The sequence below is a fragment of the Balaenoptera acutorostrata genome, chromosome 3 (assembly GCF_949987535.1).
Source record: "Balaenoptera acutorostrata chromosome 3, mBalAcu1.1, whole genome shotgun sequence".
NCBI lineage: Eukaryota > Metazoa > Chordata > Mammalia > Artiodactyla > Balaenopteridae > Balaenoptera > Balaenoptera acutorostrata.
In genome coordinates, this window is record NC_080066.1 from 46,037,997 (window position 1) to 46,057,163 (window position 19,167).

The 19,167-nt window shown below is 52.5% G+C and overlaps 1 protein-coding gene across 2 annotated transcripts in view; it reads right to left on the reverse strand.

Moving 5' to 3' along the window:
- The window catches only part of RGMA (repulsive guidance molecule BMP co-receptor a), a 45,232-nt gene that overhangs the window by 14,425 nt on the left and 11,640 nt on the right, over positions 1–19,167 (reverse strand). Inside the window, exon 2 of one of the 2 annotated variants that reach the window (XM_057544028.1) lies at positions 11,631–11,746. In XM_057544028.1, coding sequence (XP_057400011.1) covers positions 11,631–11,746 — 116 coding nt within the window. Of the gene's footprint in view, positions 1–10,404; positions 10,483–11,630; positions 11,747–19,167 lie in introns of those variants that run through there. The other variant, XM_007164993.2, reaches the window with a different exon arrangement.

Below are 19,167 nucleotides of genomic sequence, written 5' to 3' on the forward strand. Positions count from 1 at the left end.
CCTCTTCCCTAGTGAATCCCAGGGACTGCGCTCAGCCCTCCACCCTCCTCCTCAGGTTAGGGCCCTGGCTGGCGCTCGCTCTGCCCTTCTGCCTTGACTCAGATCAGCTGGGTCTGGGCAGCTCTTCCTGCCCACTGCCCACTCACACCCAAAGGCCCAGCCCCACAGCCCACCTGGATCAGTCCAGGACCATGATGCCTGGGGCCACATTTCCCCGATGTCCTGGGTTTCCCCAGCTGTCCCGAACCCTCGGGCCTTGCACATCTTCCTAAGGGTCTAAGATGAACCCCAGGCGCTCTCATCATAAGGGAGAAGCTACAGATCAGGGTGGGGGAATGGTGTATAAGAGGCCACTGAGAGTAACAAGAGCTGGGACCAGAACTGGGGGAGATCCCCTCTGCCCTCTCTCCAGGTGGTAACGCAGCTCTCCCAGGCCTGTCTGCCATCATTTCCTGGGGGCCTCAGGGAAGGGTGCTGGGGATGCCAGGGCTGGACAGTCCCCACGGGTGGTGAGCCGAGGGGCCCTGACCCCCATAGAGTCATCCTGCCGCCCTGTGTTCCACTCCAGTAAATCATAGGCTGAAGGCTCCCCAACCCAGGTCAGGGACCTGAATGTAACCTGGCCCAGCATCAAAAGGAAAAGCTCTGGACTGTGGCGTCACCTGCCAAAGAGACCCCAGAGGGGCTGATTTTTATGTGCCGTATCTTAAAAAAAAAAAAAAAGACCTGAATTCCAGGCAGTAAACCATGGGCTTTTCTGATGTGAGTGTTCAAGGAAGGAAGGAAGGAGAGGAAAGTCTGAGAGTCTGAAACATCTTACTGCAACTTGTGTGAGTGGGAAGAGGAAGCGAGCTTTTCTGAGCGCGGCTTCCTTGGTGCTTTCAGTGCGACAGAAGGCGGCCGGTTGCCCTGTTCCTGCCTGGCTCCTGCAGACGGCCACCTCGCCACGGTGCCACGGCAGCCCATGTGCGCACAGCCAGGTGATTAAAGTTCTCCTGAGCTCCTATGTCCATCTCAGACGCTGTGTGCTCGGGCGGGGGGGGCTCTCAAGGGGCCCCCTTCTGACCCTTGGTACCTGGAGCTCCACCTCAGACACCCAGGAAAATGCAAAGACCCTTGCACAGACTTTATGCTCCTCGGAAGTCTATTATGCATATTTTGATTTGACTCAAGCCTCTTGAGACGCAGAACTTTTGGGATTAGCTACTAGGGAACAAACAGAGGAGAATCCAGAGGCTGCAAAGACAGTGGCCAGCCAGACTCACCACCAGGAAACCCGATTCCCTCCAGCGCCCCATGATGCCGGACACTTGGCTCAAAAGGTGGGGTGCAGGCTGGGACCCTGGGCAACCACCGGACCCACTCGCTCCCAACTTGTGCAGTTAGGGCCAGGGCTCCCACTTCTCTGTGCAACTGACTTTGTTAAGATCACTTTATCTAATGCTCACTTGGCGACCAAACTCCTTGTTGGCTTCCCAAGGCGCACCATGGAATTTTAGAACCTGGGGCCTGAGGGATGCCACAGGTCACCAGTTTGTACCTCCAGCCAGCCCCCATGGCAGGAAATCTGCCTGCAGCATCCCTGCCCGGTGGGTGTCCGGCTCACTGCCATTGGAACTCTGCTGGGCAGGGCTGGCCCCTCCTGGTCTGGACAGCTCCAGCTGTGGACCCACATCTGCCCCCCAGGGAGATCCGTGGGACTTTGGTCCTTCTCTAGAGCCACATAGAAAAGGCTCAAATGTAACCCTGCAAATACTGGGGATGGCCCCTTGGCTTCCCTGTGTCACCTTCTTTGGTCTCACCCTCTGGCCACTCCTCTCTGTGGGCCTCACTGAACTGTCAACCATCGACGCCCCAGCTAGGGTGCCACCTCCTGCCTGCAAATCCCCTGAGAATCCTCTGACTCCCACACTCTACGCTCAAAGCATCTGTGCTCCGGCACCCCACATTTGTAACCTTTCACTTCTGCAGGAGGTGGGCTCCAGACTGCCTTCCTCATGGTCTGAGATGAAGCAGAGAGGAATCACAGCCACACACGGCTTGCCTGACTTAATTCTCTTCCTTTAAATAGCAACCCAGCTCCCCTCGGAGCAGAAAGACGGGGCAGGGGGTGGGCGGCAGCAGCCAGGAGCTGGAAGCTGCAGCTGTACCAACCCAGGCAGGATGAAAATATTTATGCACCAGCGCAGCATTAGCTGCTTTCAGAGACCTCCTTTGAACTGTTAATCAAGCCCAATCTTTCAGAATAATAGCCTGATTATTACCGCCTTGTTTGCATAACAAAGAAGCCCAATAAAACTTATTTTGCCGAGCGCCACGGGGTGTGAAGGCTCGGCCCTGAGAAAGGAGTCTTAGGAATGCAGGAGCCGCTCCTCAGCCTGAACCCAGGAATAAAGACAATGCAATTTGCCACCAAGAAAGGTCCAATAGACCAATAAATTACCCTCATGCAAAGGGATTAGATCAGGTTTCAGTTGCTGTGTAGGAGGGGTGGGGTGAGCCGGGAAAGAGAAAAACCTGCCTCTTCTTAAAGGAGTATAAGGCTCGTTTGAAGGCAAACCCCACAGTCACATTGGTTTTGCCCTACTCTGGTTTGCAGGGTAACTGCCTGGATTCATGGACTTGGTGAAGGTTCTGGACCCCACTAGGTGCCAGGCACGGTGCTTCCTGCCATTCCTGGAACAACTCCCCAGTTGGTTTCTGTGCTCAGGTGGAGTCATCTACGCAGACCACCGGGATGCAGGGAAGAAGACACGGTTCATTTGAACACAGACTTAAGGATGGAGGCGTAGAGGGTTATCAGGGAAGCAGCCTTTCCACCAGGTCCTGAAGGGCAGTGGGATTTGACAGGTGATGCAGGGCAGAGGTCCAGAAGCCCAAGTGGCTCCAGAACAGCTGGGACTGGCCGGAGGCGAAATGCCGGATGGTTGAGAGTGTGGCCGGGAGTTTGGGGCCAGACACGAAAGCCCCGAGTGAAAGCCGGCGATGAAGCAAATGTCGTTCAGCTTCAAACTGCTTTTCTCTGCTCTGTGTGGGGCTGGGATGCAGCAAACCCCATTTCCCTGTTCACCCAGCTCCCTGTTAGATTCTACCACCAGGGAGCCCTAGACGAGGCCCAGCCAGGTTAAGCTTAGCACCACCACCCAGCCCTGGCCCTTCTTCCCCTCCAGCCGCTGGTGGTGCTGCTGCGAAGCGGCCAGACCAGCCAGGCAGCGGCCCTCCTCAGAGCCCTGGGCCCCCAAGGTCCTCTTCCCTTTGTCCCTCCAGGCCCAGAAGTGGAAGTCGCTTCCTGCAACTCTGTGTGTGCCTCCGTGGTCCCTTGTGGCCTTTTCCGTCTTCCCACGCCCATCTAGACACAATTCCCTATATTAGGTTCCCTCTGTGGCAATACCCATGTGGCTTCTGTTTTCCTGACTGGACCCCGATACGCCAGCCTAAGGATTTCAGACCAGATCCCGCTGACTGTGGGGAGGCCGCTGGATAATTTTCAGTTAGTACATGGCATGATGAGAACACTATTTTAGGAAGTGGCATAACATTAAGAGGCGATGGCTTTAATTAGGATAGAAGCAGGCAGAGCAGAGGGAGAGCAGCTTCAAAGAGAATTCACTGCACAGCCTCTGTGGAAGGAGCAGCACAGAGGCCGGGCCCCCCCCACCAGGTCACCTGTCCTCACTGCCCACCTGTCCCAGGCAGCGCCAATGCTGGGGCTCGCCTCTTAGCAACGAGTTGGGATGTGGGTCCCAAAAGAGGTGGGAAACGTGCTTGCGCCCAGTGGGAGACCCAGGCTGGGCACCGGCAGCAGAAACAGCGGACCACTCTCCACCCTCTCCTGTCCCTTAGCACCGAAGCTGGGAGGGGACAGTGGATGGATCTAGCGCCAGAATTTGGCAAGCTCTTGCCCGGGCAGTGTTCTGGAGTCTCTCTGCTTGAGAGATGCCTGTGGCTGCCGGGTTTGTGTCGCTCCATCCAGGTGTCTGGCGTCACATACCGAGAGGAACACACCCAGGTGAGGGACTGGAGTTTTCACCAGGTGCAGCAGACCCTACCTGACTTAACCCACAAGCAGCCGGAATCGATCAGCTTTCCTCAAAGGCATTCCTCCCAGTTCAGCGTTAAGAATGTTCCAAGGAACCGACCTAGCCCGGTACTCCAAAGTGTCTCTCGCCCCTTGAGAGCGCTGGGAGTTTTCTCAGGGCCTTCCTCCAGGGACCTGCCTACCCGAGAAGAAAGCCCGGGGCAGGAGGAAGCTTCTCAGAGAATCTGCATTGGCTTAGGGAGTGGAGGAGGGGAGGTGGGGGAGCAGTGGTTAACTCACTGCTAAGTGTGGGCAGAGGTGGCCGAGTGCCACTCACCAAGCTGAGGCAGGAGGCGCTGCCCCCTCGTCACACCCAGCCAGGCTGCTCTGTCCCAGCCCCCACACGTGCCAAGTCGCTGCCAGAAACCACGCCGAGTGCCAAGGGAAAGGGCACACCTCAGCTTTCCCAACTGGACACCCTCCCCCAGCTCCCACCGGGGCCACACGGAGCCAGATCAACAGCCGAGAGAACGCTAAAAAGCACATGTGCTCACCCTCGGGCCCAAGGCCACAAGCAGGCCTGTCAGTCAGGCAGCTGAGGGCTCCTCTGGGTTAGAGGGGCCCATGGCGGGCAGGGGCCGGGCACAGGATTCCATGCCAAGACCACCCTGCCTTAGGGCAGAGAACTAAGTGACTCTGGGTTCCACGAGGAGGATGGTATGGGCAAAGACATCACTTTTCAGGTATAAATGAAGCTTGTAGGCGAGCAGTTGGGCTTCCTACTTTGAGGCATAACCCCTTTTCCTGAGTCTAGGACTGGCTCTAGAGGTGATAATTTTCCATTCTGGTTCTGCCTCTAGTAACCCTGGGCGCATCTGCTTGGCTGCTCTGGGTCAAAATTCATTTGAAGTGGCTTTTCTCCCCCACTTCCATCTGCAGGCAGGCCTTCCTCCACCTTCCTCATGCGCGGGGAGGGCACACGCCCGGCTGGTGCACACACGAGTGTGAGCCCGTGTTCATGGAACATTCCTTAGCGTGGGGAGCAATAATGGGCTCCTTTCTGCAGGGACTTGGGCGCAGAGGGATCACTTTAATAGGCGTCTCGGTATTCTGACTGCCCAGGTGAAGTGGTGAGTGAAATAAATAAATAAGCAAAACCCAAAAAACACAAATCTGACTTGGGAAAATTTGCACCATGATAGCTCTGCCAAAGTTGTTTTCCCAACCTACGGCTGGGTGGCATGTGCTCTGGAATGCTAAGCCAGGGATGGATAGGGAGCAGAGAGGGCCTTTGTGAAGAGGCAACAATGTGAGATCCATGGAAGAGTGTGGTCACTCTTCATTCTGCTGTCTAATCATATCTCCAAAGTTTCTTATTCTTTTTCCCCCACCTTAAAGCCTTATATGCTACAGAGCCCAAAGTCTAAAATGCTACGTAGCACGTTTAACGAGTGTGTTTACCCAAAATCTGGTATATGGAAAAGGGCAGGGGTCTGGGCTCTACTCCTGGCTCTGCCACTAAGCTGTGTGATGTCAGGCAACCTCTCTGACCCTCTGTTTCCTCATCGATACAGTGGGAATGATGCTCACGGGGGAAGGGTGACCATCTCATGAGGTGACGTATTTCAAGTATTTAGCAGAGTGCCTGGTATATGTGGCCACTCAATAAACGGAAGAGCTTTAAAAATTGTTGTTCTCCTTCAAATGATCATATTTTGGAGAAAACAATATGAAGGTATTCTGTCTTGAAGGTTATTCATGAATGTTAATTAGTGATGGTAGTCTGTGGGAGACTGGAATTTGGGTTATTTTCATTTTCTTATTTATCTTTTTTCGGTCTTTAGATTTAAAAATGAGTATTGTCTTTATAAGCAGAAACAAATTTTTTGAAAAAAAGATTGGGGTATTTGGACACCCCCCTCCACCCCCCCCAAACCCTGTGATCTCTGCCTGTTGAGCAAAAAACAAACAGAGACACAAAGAACCCAAGGGTCCTGTAGTTTCCAGGATTGTGCCGGGTGTGTTTGGGGTGCAGAGCAAGGAGAAGGGTATAAAGGAATGGGAAATGGGGTTCCTGCCCTTATGAACAGCTCCAGTGATTTAGAAGAGGATTAAAAACCCAAGACCCGGGGCTTCCCTGGTGGCGCAGTGGTTGGGAATCCGCCTGCCAATGCAGGCGACACGGGTTCGAGCCCTGGTTCGGGAGGATCCCACATGCTGCGGAGCAGCTGGGCCCGTGCGCCACAACTGCTGAGCCTGCGCTCTAGAGCCCGCGCACCTAGAGCCGGTGCTCCAAGACGAGAGAGGCCACCGCAATGAGAGGCCCGTGCACGGCAATGAAGCGTAGCCCCTGCTCACCGCGATTAAAAAGAAAGCCCACGCGCAGCAACGAGGACCCAACGCAGCCAAAAAAAATAAATAAATAAAAATAAAAAATGAATGTCATTCTTTTTTTTTTTTAAATTATTTATTTATTTATTTATGGCTGTGTTGGGTCTTCGTTTCTGTGCGAGGGCTTTCTCTAGTTGCGGCAAGCGGGGGCCACTCTTCATCGCGGTGCGCGGGCTTCTCACTATTGCAGCCTCTCTTGTTGCGGAGCACAGGCTCCAGACGCGCAGGCTCAGTAATTGTGGCTCACGGGCCCAGCCGCTCCGCGGCATGTGGGATCTTCCCAGACCAGGGCTCGAACCCGCATCCCCTGCATTGGCAGGCAGATTCTCAACCACTGCGCCACCAGGGAAGCCCTGAATGTCATTCTTTAACACATTATCTGTGAATAAAGTTTTAAAAAAAAAAAACAAAAAACCCAAGACCCAGGAAGCAACAAGGCCAAAAGGAAGCACAGGCGTCAGCAGCCAAGGTGACAGGTACCCAGGTCACTGGAGGGACAGCACTAGACCCCAACAGATGGCACTGGCCTTGGGCTTTAATCTAGTGGGCATTCCCATCCCAAACTGGGTAGGGGCATCAGCAAGGCCTGGGGGCTGCCCACAGTTAAGGTGTGGTGGGTGGTGACAGAGTATGGGGGCACCAGGAGGGACCTGGAGCCTGGGGACATGCCAGGGAATGAGGCAATGGGAATGAGGCCGGGGATGAGTGTGGGACCAGATGCCAGAGGGTTCTCCCTTCTGGATGCTCCAAAGAGGGCCACAGGGAGCTGTGAGTGCCTGAGCAGGAGTTTTAGAGCGATTCATCTGGCAACTTGGAGCGTGCGGGTGGGGCACCTGGGAGGCAGGTCCAAGCTCAGCTGCTTGCAGGTGACGACGGGAACAGGCAGGAAAGGGCGGAGGAAGGAGGCCCAGCGCCAGGTGAACGGACAGAAGGGAGAGGCCACTTCACACCCAGGACTTAATGGTTCTGGGCAGTGGGGTCTAACAGACACAGGCCAGGCACTAGTCCAGGGGACAGGAGGAGAGTCTAAGGAGACCTACCATCCTGGTGTGCCCAGGACTCAGAGGGCTTCTAAAAACACGGGACTCTCAATTTTAAAACAGTGTAAAGTCCTGGGTCCACGGAGATGCGTTGGTTACCCTAGAAGATACAGTGCCTTCAATTTTAGGCAGGTCGAGTGTAGCCAGGTATTACAACGGCATAGCACCCCCAGTCACTCAACCAAACATAAATTGGGGTTCTCTGCCCACTTCTGCTGAGGGCCTTGCACACTGCACCCGAGAGGGAAATTTTAGCAGGAACCATACGAGCTCCAAACATATAAAGTGGTCCCCACGTGATCCTCTCACCTCCACAGAGACCCGGCACCCCAGTTCCCCATCTCACAGAGCAACCTTATCGGAGCCCATGGATCACCTCTCCCCAGTTCTCCTTTGGGCACTGGGGTGATTGCTAGCCAATTCCTCCAACCTTGCAGAGGTTTCCCTTCTTAAACCAGAAGACCATAGATGCTCTCCTTACTCTCCAACTCATCCTCAGGGCCAAAGGGGCCAACCATCTGCAGGATTTTACATCCCGCCCTCCCTGGGAGCCAGGGCTCTGCCCTGCAGGCCCCTTGGTGTGGTACACACCAGCCTACTGGCTGGCGCTGCTGCCATCTGGCTCTTGCAATGGGACTCATTTCAGTCTTTCCCTCTGGGACACAAAGTCCTACTGGGAGAACAGTAACGTGATAAGTAGGTTGACTTGCTTGTGCACTTTTGAATAGCAACTCCGAGATAAATATTCTCATCTCTACAATGACACAGATGTACTTGGATACTGCAGAGGACTTGGGTCTCTTCAAGCTTTAGTTTCCCCACTGAGAACTAACCTTTCTAAAACAGCTGTGGTTTAAAAGGAAGGGGAAAGAGGAAAAAAGAAAGGCCCAGGGCAATAATTTTTAGAACAGTGGTCCTCACGCTTGAGGTGCATCAGAACCCTCCGGAAGGCCTGTTACAGTACAGGCTGCGGATCCCACCCCCAGAACATCAGCTTCAGTAGGTTTCTAACAAGTTCCTGGGGCGAGGGGAGGGAGGGGGTTGATGCTCCTGGTCCAAGGACCACATTTTGAGAACCACCAAGCTGGAGTATAGCATCCATATGCAGCCAATGGGAAGCACGCCAGCGTGTCTACAACTTATGACTTTGACGGCTTCCTCCTGGAAATCTGTTTTATTAAGCCAGGGTGGTTTCAAAGTTTAAAAAAGTATCTATTAATTGTGTTTTGAAGCAGACGCTATTAGTGAAAGACTCTTCTAAGAAGCCTTTCTTGGCCTCCTGCCACCCACCCCCCTCCCAGCTAGACCACAGCAGTGGGCCACTCTGTCCATCTGCTGAAGGCACAGCATGGCCCATGCAGACACCCTGAGAGCCCAAGGGACACCCAAGGGCCCCTGCCCTTCCACCAGGACTGAAGGCGGACGCCAGCCCTGCTCAGACGAGGGCCCCGAATGCTGTCCCTGTGTCAGGACCACAGGAGCTGTGCCACGCACGCTGAGTACATGTAAACACTCTCAAAAGACACAAACCCTCTCAGTCTAGCAGAGGTTAAGGCATCTTTCTCCACATAACTATGTCCAATTTAATTTGCACTCCTATGGGTTTACTCCTGGAAGCCATTCAAGTCGACTAGCACCGAACAAGCCTATGCTTTCACGAGGCTGCTCCAGCCAGATTCCACCTGTCTTTAGAGGGAGGGGCTGGCACACAGGGCCCCTGACTGTCTCCAGTGCTTTCTTTTTTTTTCCTCTCTAACGCCCACCCAGCTCCCCACCAGACCTGCAGGTTCTCTGACTTTATCCCCAAGCAGCCCCTCTGCCAACAGTCCACCTCTTTGTGGTGGAAATGACCCATTTCATCTCTTAAGAAACTGTCTTCTTGACCCAGGTTTCTGGAGCACACGCGTTTTCAGAGCCCCCAGTGTATTTCATGCGGGCATACTGGAAGCTCAGTTTTCAGCAAGGTGGGCAATTTTGACTAAATGCGGCTGTCAAGGTCTCAAATTAGAAGAAACATTAGCCAGTTGGCATGACAGTGCAACAGCTATCTGCTCTATCTGCCAGGTTTTAGTTACCAGCCTTGAAGCCAAAAAGAAATGGGCTTCTTGGAAACAAGTGATGGAATTCGGGCTGTGAATTATATAACCCACCAGCTTTCCTCAGACTATGGGGGAGACTTTTAAAATAAAGTTTTTAAGATGGAGAAATGAAAACAGCAAAACTCCACCACCCAGCCCTGACAGCTCCCTCCTACCTCTGAGTACCTCCTGCCAGCCCTTCCCTTCCTCTCTCTCCAGCCCAATAAGTTAACAAGTGCTGCCGCTTTAAGAGTGGGAAGGTGTTGTTTTAAGGGCCTCTAAGCCCCCCTTCTCAAATTCAGCTCCAAGCTGAGATCACATCCCCCACGGCAGCTAAGGGACAAAAGCCATTTATCAACCCATCTGATAAAACTTCCAATGGGCTGGATCTTTATCTGGACCAAACCGAGATGCACACACATTGCACACTTCTGCATCTCTAAAAGGGGGATTTCTTTTTTTAAGAAGAGGATCATTTCAAATTTTATTTTCTTAGTTCTTGGGAGGGAACCAAATCAGCCTTTCAGCCAGAACCTTCTATAGGTGGGGAAACTGCCTTTAAAAAAAAAAAAAAGGGAGGGAAAGTAGGACTCCCTGCTGCTTGACCCTCTATGGAGGTTGTAATATTCTGGGGCGAGGGTGCACGGGGTCTAAGGGCTCTTTAAGGCATTGACACCCCCCATCTTGTCTTCACCCGGGGCCTCCCCAATGGAATCCAGGGCTGCGAGCAGGTTGCGACTCTCCGGGGACGCCCTTGGGGCGCGCGGGGCCGGGTGGGTTTTGGGGGGCCCCGGAGCAGGGCTGGGGCGGGAAAGTAAACGGATTCCTCTTCCCTCACCACTGCCTGCATGTCCTCCCACCGGGAGCCCCAACTTACAGCCAGGCCGAGTCCGGACTGCCCAGTTCTGCCAGTTCCTGAAACCCAGTTGGCTGAGGAGCAAAACAAAACAACCCAATCCCGGTCTAATTCAAGTCCTTTCTTGCAGAGCTCGGTAGAGCGCTGCGGCTGCGGATCCGTTCCGCCTGCGGAGCGAAACAGGCTCTCATTTTTGCAAAAAGACACCTCGGCATCGCGCAGCACAATGGAAACAGCCGGGAAATCCCGCCTTGCATCAGGGACCATTTGACCCATGACGCTGGGTTTATGTGTATTTTTAGCAAGGGGAAAATGGGTACGAAGGGTTTAACTGGCATTTCCAGGCTGTGAGTAGCATATGGCAAAAATGGAATAAACTTTCCTGAAACATTATAAAGAAAACAGACCCGGGATTTAAGTTTCGTGCCTTCCCCCTCCCCCTCCGAAAGGGGAAAAAAAAAAAAAAAGTAAAGAAACTGGAGCGTTTGGGAAGGAACAAATGCTTCTCTGTGGAGTTGGTCTCCCTTCCCCCAACAAAAACAAGAGGTCCGGGCTCGGAGGAATTTGAAAGCAGCGATCTGCCAGAAACATTGTGAAAAACTATGGGGGATTCATTGGAAACAGATGGGCTTTTTCAGCTTTAATTCTGAAATTCTCTCCCTTTCTGACACAATAAAAACAAACAGGGGGCGACGCGGAATGTTATCAAACAGGAATAAGGACCCTTCGAAGCCCAGTCCGTGGGCTTCCCCGCGTGGGCGAGCGCGGGGGGGCGGGACGGGGTCCCGCGGGAGGGGGCGGTCCGGGTCAGGCCTGGGACCTCAGGGGCGCCCCCGGCTCCACCCCTGGGCACCCGGCAGGTTTGCAAACTGCTGGGCGAGGAGCTGGAGAAAGTGCCCCCTGCTCCGAGTCCGTGCCTCCCTTTCTCCCCCTTCTCGGGGGCCCCTAAGGGGCGCGTCCCGGTACCCCCTTTTTCTCGGAAGTTGGGAGACGTCCCCGGCGCCTGCGACCTCCCCGCCTGGCTCTTTTTCATTATAGCCTGGGAGGGGTCCCCCAGGTCCCCACGGGCGCATCCATCGCGCCTTCGGCGGGACGCGGGAGAAACAAAGACGCGTGGAAATGGGAGGCGGGGGGCCGGCTAACTTGAGCTCCGACTCGCCGACCTGTGGCCCGGCGCTGCGAGGAGACCCGGGGAGCGGGCCCCGCGCGCCCGGCCGGCTGTCCCCGGGCCGGGGGCAGTGCCTTACCTGTGGGGAAGCTGCAGAGAAGGAAGGCGAAGGTCGGCCAGAATCCCAGGGCTGAAGGTCCTGCCCCTCTCCCCATACCCATCCATCCAGCTCGGCCTGTTACCACTAGCCTCTCCCTGGAAGAAGAGTTCAGAAGAAAAGAAGAAAATAAATCACGCTGCGGAGAAAGGGCAGCCTCGCTCCGCCGGCGGGAGCAGCGAGCCGGGAGGCTCGGTCCATCTCGGCCGCGGGCGCCCGGCGCGCCCCTCCTCCCCGCGCGCCCCTCCCTCGCCATCCATCACCCAGTTCGCCTCCAATGTCGGCGCGGCCCCGCTGCCCCAGCCGCCTCGCGTTCCGCCCCCTCGCGCTCGGGTTTCAGCGCGGCCCGCTGGGGGTTGGGGGAGAAGAGCTGGGCGGGGACCGAGGCGGCCGGGCTGCAGCGCTGGCCGCGGGGACCTGGGGAACCCAGGGCTGGAGGACGGCGGGCGCGCCCCGGCTTCCCGAACCCCGCGGCTTTCCACGCAAAAAAAGGCCCAAATCCCCCGGGACAGCCAAGGCCGGCAGCGTGCAAGGACGGCCGCGCCCCCTCCCCCCATTTTCCCTATACATATCCAACCCAAGTAGAAACTGAGCTTGGAGAAAAACCCCAGGAACCCTTTACAACTAGACTGCTGTCCCGAAGACGCCACCTACACCCCGACTCATTGCTCTCACTCAGATGTGTCCCCAGTGCAGGAGGCTGAAAATTCCGCTTCCAAGTTGTCCGAGGTTGGGCGGGATGGCCCAATGGATGTCGGCCACTAAAGCAGCTCAAGGCTCCCTCCCTACCTCCCCCCTCTCCCTTGGCCCCGGGCCACCCACCCTGCCTGGGCTCGGCCACCTCCAGCATCCCCTCCAGGCACCTCGCTGCTGCCCCAGGACTCGTACTGGCCGCGCGCCGGAGTCGGGGGCCTGCGAGCCTGACGGAGGCGGCAGGACAGCTGCCACCCCAGGAGGTGCGGATGCAGCGGGCCCCGCGGTGCGCAGGGCCTGGACGCTCGGCGCTGCCAGGGCAAGGCCACCAAGGCCGCTCTTGGGAGAGCATCAGGGTGGTGACTTCCTTTAACTTGGTCACTTATTTTTCCAGGAGCAAAATGTCTCCTCCCCAAGATTCCCTAGGCCCCGCAGCTCTCCTGCCGCTGCTGGGATATTTAAGACTGGCCACTTCCCCTGAGAAGCATCTTTTGGATGGAACACAAATACGCCAGAGCAAGTGTTTTTAGTCAAACCAATTGCTCCTTTGGCCCCCCTCACCTCACTTCCAAGCCTACTCATCTGGTTCTTCGGAAAAAATTCTGAGTTTTTATCCAATTTAGATGTTTCTCTTAAGCACTATGGCAGTCCTCACTTGCTGAAGGCCACAGAGGCTGCAGGGCTGCTTCTGCATTTAGGACTCTGCCTGCTGGGAGGGGAGTGAAGCTCTGAAGGAGAAAGGTTTGGGCTAGGGGAAGAGGACCCTAGGTCTGCAGATGGAACCCAAAGCAGTAATACTTCTGACTCTGGCTTCTACAAAACAAGTATGAAAGGGGACTAATGCCTCAAGCACCGTACCATGGGGCAAAAACAAGCTGTTGTTTCCTTAGGGCAAAATGCCGTGATGGCTACTGCTGGCTTTACAGTTTGGGGTGCCACCGTATTTCCCTGAAAAATGTGGGTCTCAGTCCAGCAGGCTCTGTCTAATTATCACTCCCCCAAACCGGGATTCATTTTAAGCCCCCGTTGGCAAAATGCGACAGGTTTGTCCGGTGAAAGGCCACCACCTCAAAATCCAGGTCGCGATTCGCATTCCTCTTGGGCTTGGCCCATCCGGGAGCCAGATCCACAATTTATTCTCTAGAAACACAGGACAGCCCTGGCACACTGAGGCAGGCACAGAGCCAGACTGCACACAGGCACCTCTGAGGTCCACCAATTAACACCCTTTGCTAGATCCTGCCTTAACACAAGTTAGTTCTAAAGCTTCTCGCTAATGAGAGAGAAAGGATCCATTAGCATTCCCAGCAGCCCCGACTGTAAATTCACCACCACCACAGCTGCAGCATCTCTGGGTTGTAGAATGTGGCTTAGGATCCAGCAGAGAGGCTGTGCAGACTTCAGAAGGCCTGGAAGCAGGCCCTCCCGGCACTGTCCTTGCCCAAGAGTGTGTACCTTTGGCTGCAGCCTCTATACCTCAGTTTCTTCGTCTGTAAGGGGCAGGCTGATAATACTGTCACCCCAAGACTGCAACTGAATACAAGCATCCCTTGGAGATACTGAGGGTTCCGTTCCAGGCTACCGCAATAAAGCAACTAACGCAATAAGCAAGTCCCACAAATATTTTTTGCTTCCCAGTGCATATCAAAGTTATGTTTATACTATACTGTAGTCTGTTAAGTGTGCAATAACATTATGTCTAAAAAAAAGTATACATACCTTAATTTAAAAATACTTTATTGCTAAAAAATGCTAACCATCATCTGAGCCTTCAGCGAGTCGGAATCATTTTGCAAGAGTAACATCAAAGATCACTGATCACATAACAGAGAACAATAAAGAAAAAGTTTGAAATATTGAGAGAATTACCCAAATGTGACACAGAGACACAAAGTGAGCAAATGCTGTTGGGAAAATGGCATGGATAAACTTACTGGATACAGGGTTGCCACAGACCTTCAATTTAAAAAAAAAAAAAAAAAAGCAGTATCTACGAAGCACAATAAAACGAGGTGTGCCTGCACAATCTGGGAGGGGCACTGGGCCATGGGAGCTCCCCAGCCTTCTGGCCAGGGGACTGGCTGTCACTTTGGGAGGAGATCCAATTCCTATGGCATAAGCAAATCATTTGGGAAAGGGACGAAAAGGGCTTCCTTCTCAGAGGAGAAATGTGTGAGGCTGAATTTGGACATCACCAAAGTAGAGATTTGGCTTTTCCAGTTTAGACTATGAAGAGAAATCCAGCCACAAACAGAGCAATATGAGGTTGTGTTGACCTTGAGGAATCTGTCTATACCGGCCAAACCAACCAGCTTATTGACAACTCCCCAAATCTTTGCAAAAATGAGAAATTCTTGAAATGTTGGGTTTTGGAACTCAGCACTCTATTTGCCATAGAAACTCACTTAACTCAAAGTGTAGTTGACTTCAGACTGACAGGTCTCATTATAGAGTCCCACCACTTATGCGTTTTCCCCTGGGTGCAGCCTGGGCGGAGGGGCAGAGACCTTTTCATGCTACTATTCCCTTTCGGCCAGTCATTGCTGTGGAGGCCCCACCACTGAACCATCGCCCCCCATCTCTCCCTCTCCATTTTCGGGGGGTGGGGTTGTGTGATGAAGGGGCAGGGAGCTTCTGAAAGGCAAGGTCTACATAAGGTTGAAGCCCTCCCAGGGGCAGGGGTGGGGAAGGAGTCTGGCTTCTCCTGCCTCTGGGTATGAACAGGGCCTGAGTCATCAGTCAATAAATCCATATTTAGGACTAGTGCATGCTAGTCCCTGGGGTATAAAGAAATCAATAAGACAACTCCTATCTTTGAACTGCTAGTAGAAACAGATATTAGAGGAAGGTGAGGGTTAGTAAAACAGAGGTGAGGAGTGAACAACTAACTACCTGGGGAGGGCTTTACCGAAAGGGTGGTGTATCTTGCGAGGTGTCTTCAAGGATTCATTTTCAGTAAGAATGATAGTAATAATGGCTCATGTTTCAATGGGCTCTTACATTATGTCAGGTGCTGGCTAAGTGCCTTACATTTCTAGACACTTTAAGCTAAGGTAGGTTCTATTACTATCCCCATTTTGCAGATGAGGAACCTGAGGCTGAGTGAGCTTAAGTACTCACCCAATTACCAGCTAATAAACTGCAGAGCCAAGCACACTGAACCCACCCCTGACGCGCTGTATGTGCCTTTCATTCCAATGGTGCAAGTCCACACTGGGCTTAAAGTCAAGACAGACAACTTAACAATCACTTTCAATAAGGCATAACACAGACGCTGATGGGGAGGCACAGAACACGGGTGCCAGGGGCCTCCAGCCCAGCCTGGGGTGCAGCATGGGAAGGGAAGTTTTCCCAGTTGGCAATGTGCCAGGGGAAGGTGGTGGGCAAGGGAGGAGGAGGAGGGCAGGACTTCCAGGTAGAAGGAACACTGAAGAAACCATGTACCAAGGTGTGGCTTGCCTGAGGAGCTGGAAAAGCTTGAGGATGGCTATAGGAGAAAGAGGTGAGGCTGCAGAAGGAGAAAGCAGGAGCCTGGGAAAGCCTGGGAAAGGCCAGCACATGCTCTGCTAGGGTGTGCATTTTTAGCACTTGGGAGCCCCACCCAAAGCCTCACGAAGGAGAGGGGTTTATTCTTTTGGGAGACCATCATGGGGGATTTAACAATAATACAAATGCTCAGGCCCCACTCGGAGCAGCTGAATCTGAATCTCGGGAGGTAGAGCCTTGGGTATCAGCATTTTTAGCCAGCCCTCCCGGGTGACTAATGTGTAGGGACTTGCATGTTCTAAGTTCCATCACCCTCCATCAACCGTGGGTGCACATAAGACCCAGGATGAGTCAATCAGTTTATCCTCTTGGACTTAAAGTCCAGGCAAGACAGAGAATCTAATAATTGGTTTCATTAAAGCAGTGACTGGCACATGACCCAAGCTGACCAATCAGACTCTGTCCTGAGACTGTTGCCATGAGGGAGCTTCCAGTTCTGATCTCTGATTCCTCCACAGGATGGGTCTGGGGATAGTAATTTGACGGCAAGGTGAGTATTGATGAGTGTTGTGGGTTGAAGCTGTGTTTGCAGAGTTGGCATACTGTTTATACTAAAATTGCATTGTGTCTGGTGAGCTTTTCAGGGACTGATGGCGATTTTCAGGGCTAACCATCCTCACGCCACTCTTCAGCACATGATTCTCCCTGAAGCTCCTTCTTAGCTCCTCGGAGCTACACGAGGACCTGCTCCAGCTATGGGAGCCAACAAAGTCCTTGTTTTGCTGAAACTGGTTTGATTTTGGTTCCTCTCACGTCTATGCACAGATTCTTGACCAATCAGGAGGAAGCTAAGGTCCAACACTGGTCCCACGAAGTATTTTAGCCATCCTCAGAAGTGCAGGGATGTGTTGTTGATGGCTCTTAATCCATCATCCATTTACTGGCAAAATTTCTTGAGCCTACTCCCATCCCCTCCACTCCCCACCTTTGAAAAAATTTTGCCCTATACCACATTTTGAGGAACTCAGTTGCTTCACTTTACAACTCAGAGTGGGACCCAATCCTTCTTTGTAATGTGTCCCTCAAAATCCTCTTTCAAACCTCAAGGGCTACACTGGGTCTGTCCATCTCAGATCTGATGAACCAGAGCTGCTCAATCTCTGCATAACCTTTAAGGTTTTATAGACTTTGATCATATCACCTTTCTGGCTTCATCTTTCCACACTGTCGTCCTTAAAGAACAAAGCAGCCCAGCTTCTCAGGAAAGCCTTCTGCCCGGGTGATTACTCACCTTTCTACGGTTTTGAGATATTTTTCTCTAGGAGAAGATCATAAAACTGCCAGGTTTGGGTAGAGCCCAGGGAGAAGACTATTTCTGGCTTAGTTTCCAATACCATTTCTGAACGCTTGGTCCTGCACAGTCTTTGGCAAACAAACATTTTGCAAAGACCCCCAAGATCCCTTGGGGGCTATAAACAGACTGGACACAGTCCGTTATTTTTGTAATTTGGATTGCTTTCCTAAATGTATTAACTGAGGCTTGCCCCTGCAAAAGCTTAATATGCATCTTCTTGCAAACTCATAAACTGGTCCTGCAGTTAATCACCATTTGTTTGCCGTCTCTCTGGATAGCCTGGAACCATTTCATCTGAAGGCCTGGAACCAGTCATTCCTCCAGATGATCTATGGACATTTAAACAAAGTCTGGGAGCACCAGTGATCCTTGGGGATCCCCACTGTTTATAATTCTTCATCTAGAAAAGTACCTGTTTATCCTCTTTTTGTTTCCTGTCTCTAAGGACGATTCCGATTCATGGAGATTTCCCCTTATGTTCTGGAGGAATTTACTATTGGAAATGACCTTTGGGGTGGAACTTTGTCAGAAGGAATTTTGAACGTTTAAACATAATTCAGCCCTGGGTTTCTCCAGACCTGTTTCTACCTCCTCAAGGAATGCTAATAGATTGGTCCAGTTTCATGTTCTCTTTTCAGAAAGCGTGTTGTGCTTTGGCCAGTTAATTAGGACTTTACAAAATGCTTGCTGATACTACTTTTTTAGTATCTATTTCACCAAAGTGGTTATTAAAAGTGACCCTTCCTGGATAGGTGGGCTTCCTTTGTGGGCAGGGGGCCCAGCATGTACGCCCTTGGGTGCAGGCCAGGTGTGGAAGGAAAGTTGCATATTTTGGCCACCGGGATATGACTGCCATTTTTAATTGCCATTGCTCCCTTCTCGGCAGACGTTCCTGAAGTAGAGGGCCACAGGCTGTCCTTGACCTATTTGTTTCCATGACAAGTTAGGAATCTCTCTGCTTCTCTTCTTCCAAAGCATTTTTGGGTCTCACTGTCCTTACTCTGGCATCAAGGAACCTCTTTACTGTTGATTTCGGAAAGCCTTCCAATGTGTTCCCTCTTTGGCTTATCTTGGTTTTGTTTGTTTGTTTGTTTGCTGCAGGTTTACTTTCCCTGTGTGTGCACACTACTTCCTTGGCTTATGAGCTCTGTCCCTCACCCTGAGGGGCGCTTATTCTTAGTAATTAAAACATACAGATTTTATTCCAATATTTTAATGGTTTTTTGAAACACACATTTCCCTGACATTCCAACAGCTCTCTTCAGAAACTGAAGAAATATGTCACTTTCTCTTTGAACTCTCTCAATGGATTTAAAACACATTAGCAGATTTTATTTGCTCTTGGACATGTCTTTTAATGTCTGTGATCAGGTTACTAAGATCCGCCCCCCCCACGCCCCACCCCCACCCCCGCCGACCTCCCCCCGCCCCGCCCCACTCACACACGCAAGGCAGATTCTTTTATTTGTTTTTCTGTTTCATTCATTCAACAAGCATTCACTGAGTATTAGGCTCTGAGTGGGTTTTAGGGGTTTTCAGATGAGCAGCAGACAGTTCGCCCCCCACCCCGGGAAGCCCACAGGGGCAGGCAGATGTGGAGACAAATAATTCTAGTTCTGAGGACTCTGAGAGGGGTGATTGTGTGGTGTCTCAGGAGCCCCACATTTATTCCCCATCCCTGTTGCCGCAAATTAACTCGGGACTTTACCAGGCTGAAGAATCTTTTCGAATGGGGGGGGTCTTTGTCAGTAGCTTCTTTAAAGAACTGGACCACTGACTGCAAAGCAAGACTTCATTAGTACCAGATCTGGTGACAACTGCGTCACCATTGGCCTCATACTGTCTGGAACACATCTGTCAAAATTCCACCTTGTGGACAAACCACATCAGACTGCCCCGTGGGGTAGCATCCCTGCTCAGGAGTCCACTTTGGAGGACCAGGTTGGCATGGGACATCAGCATGGAGTGTCCACCTCAGAACCTTCC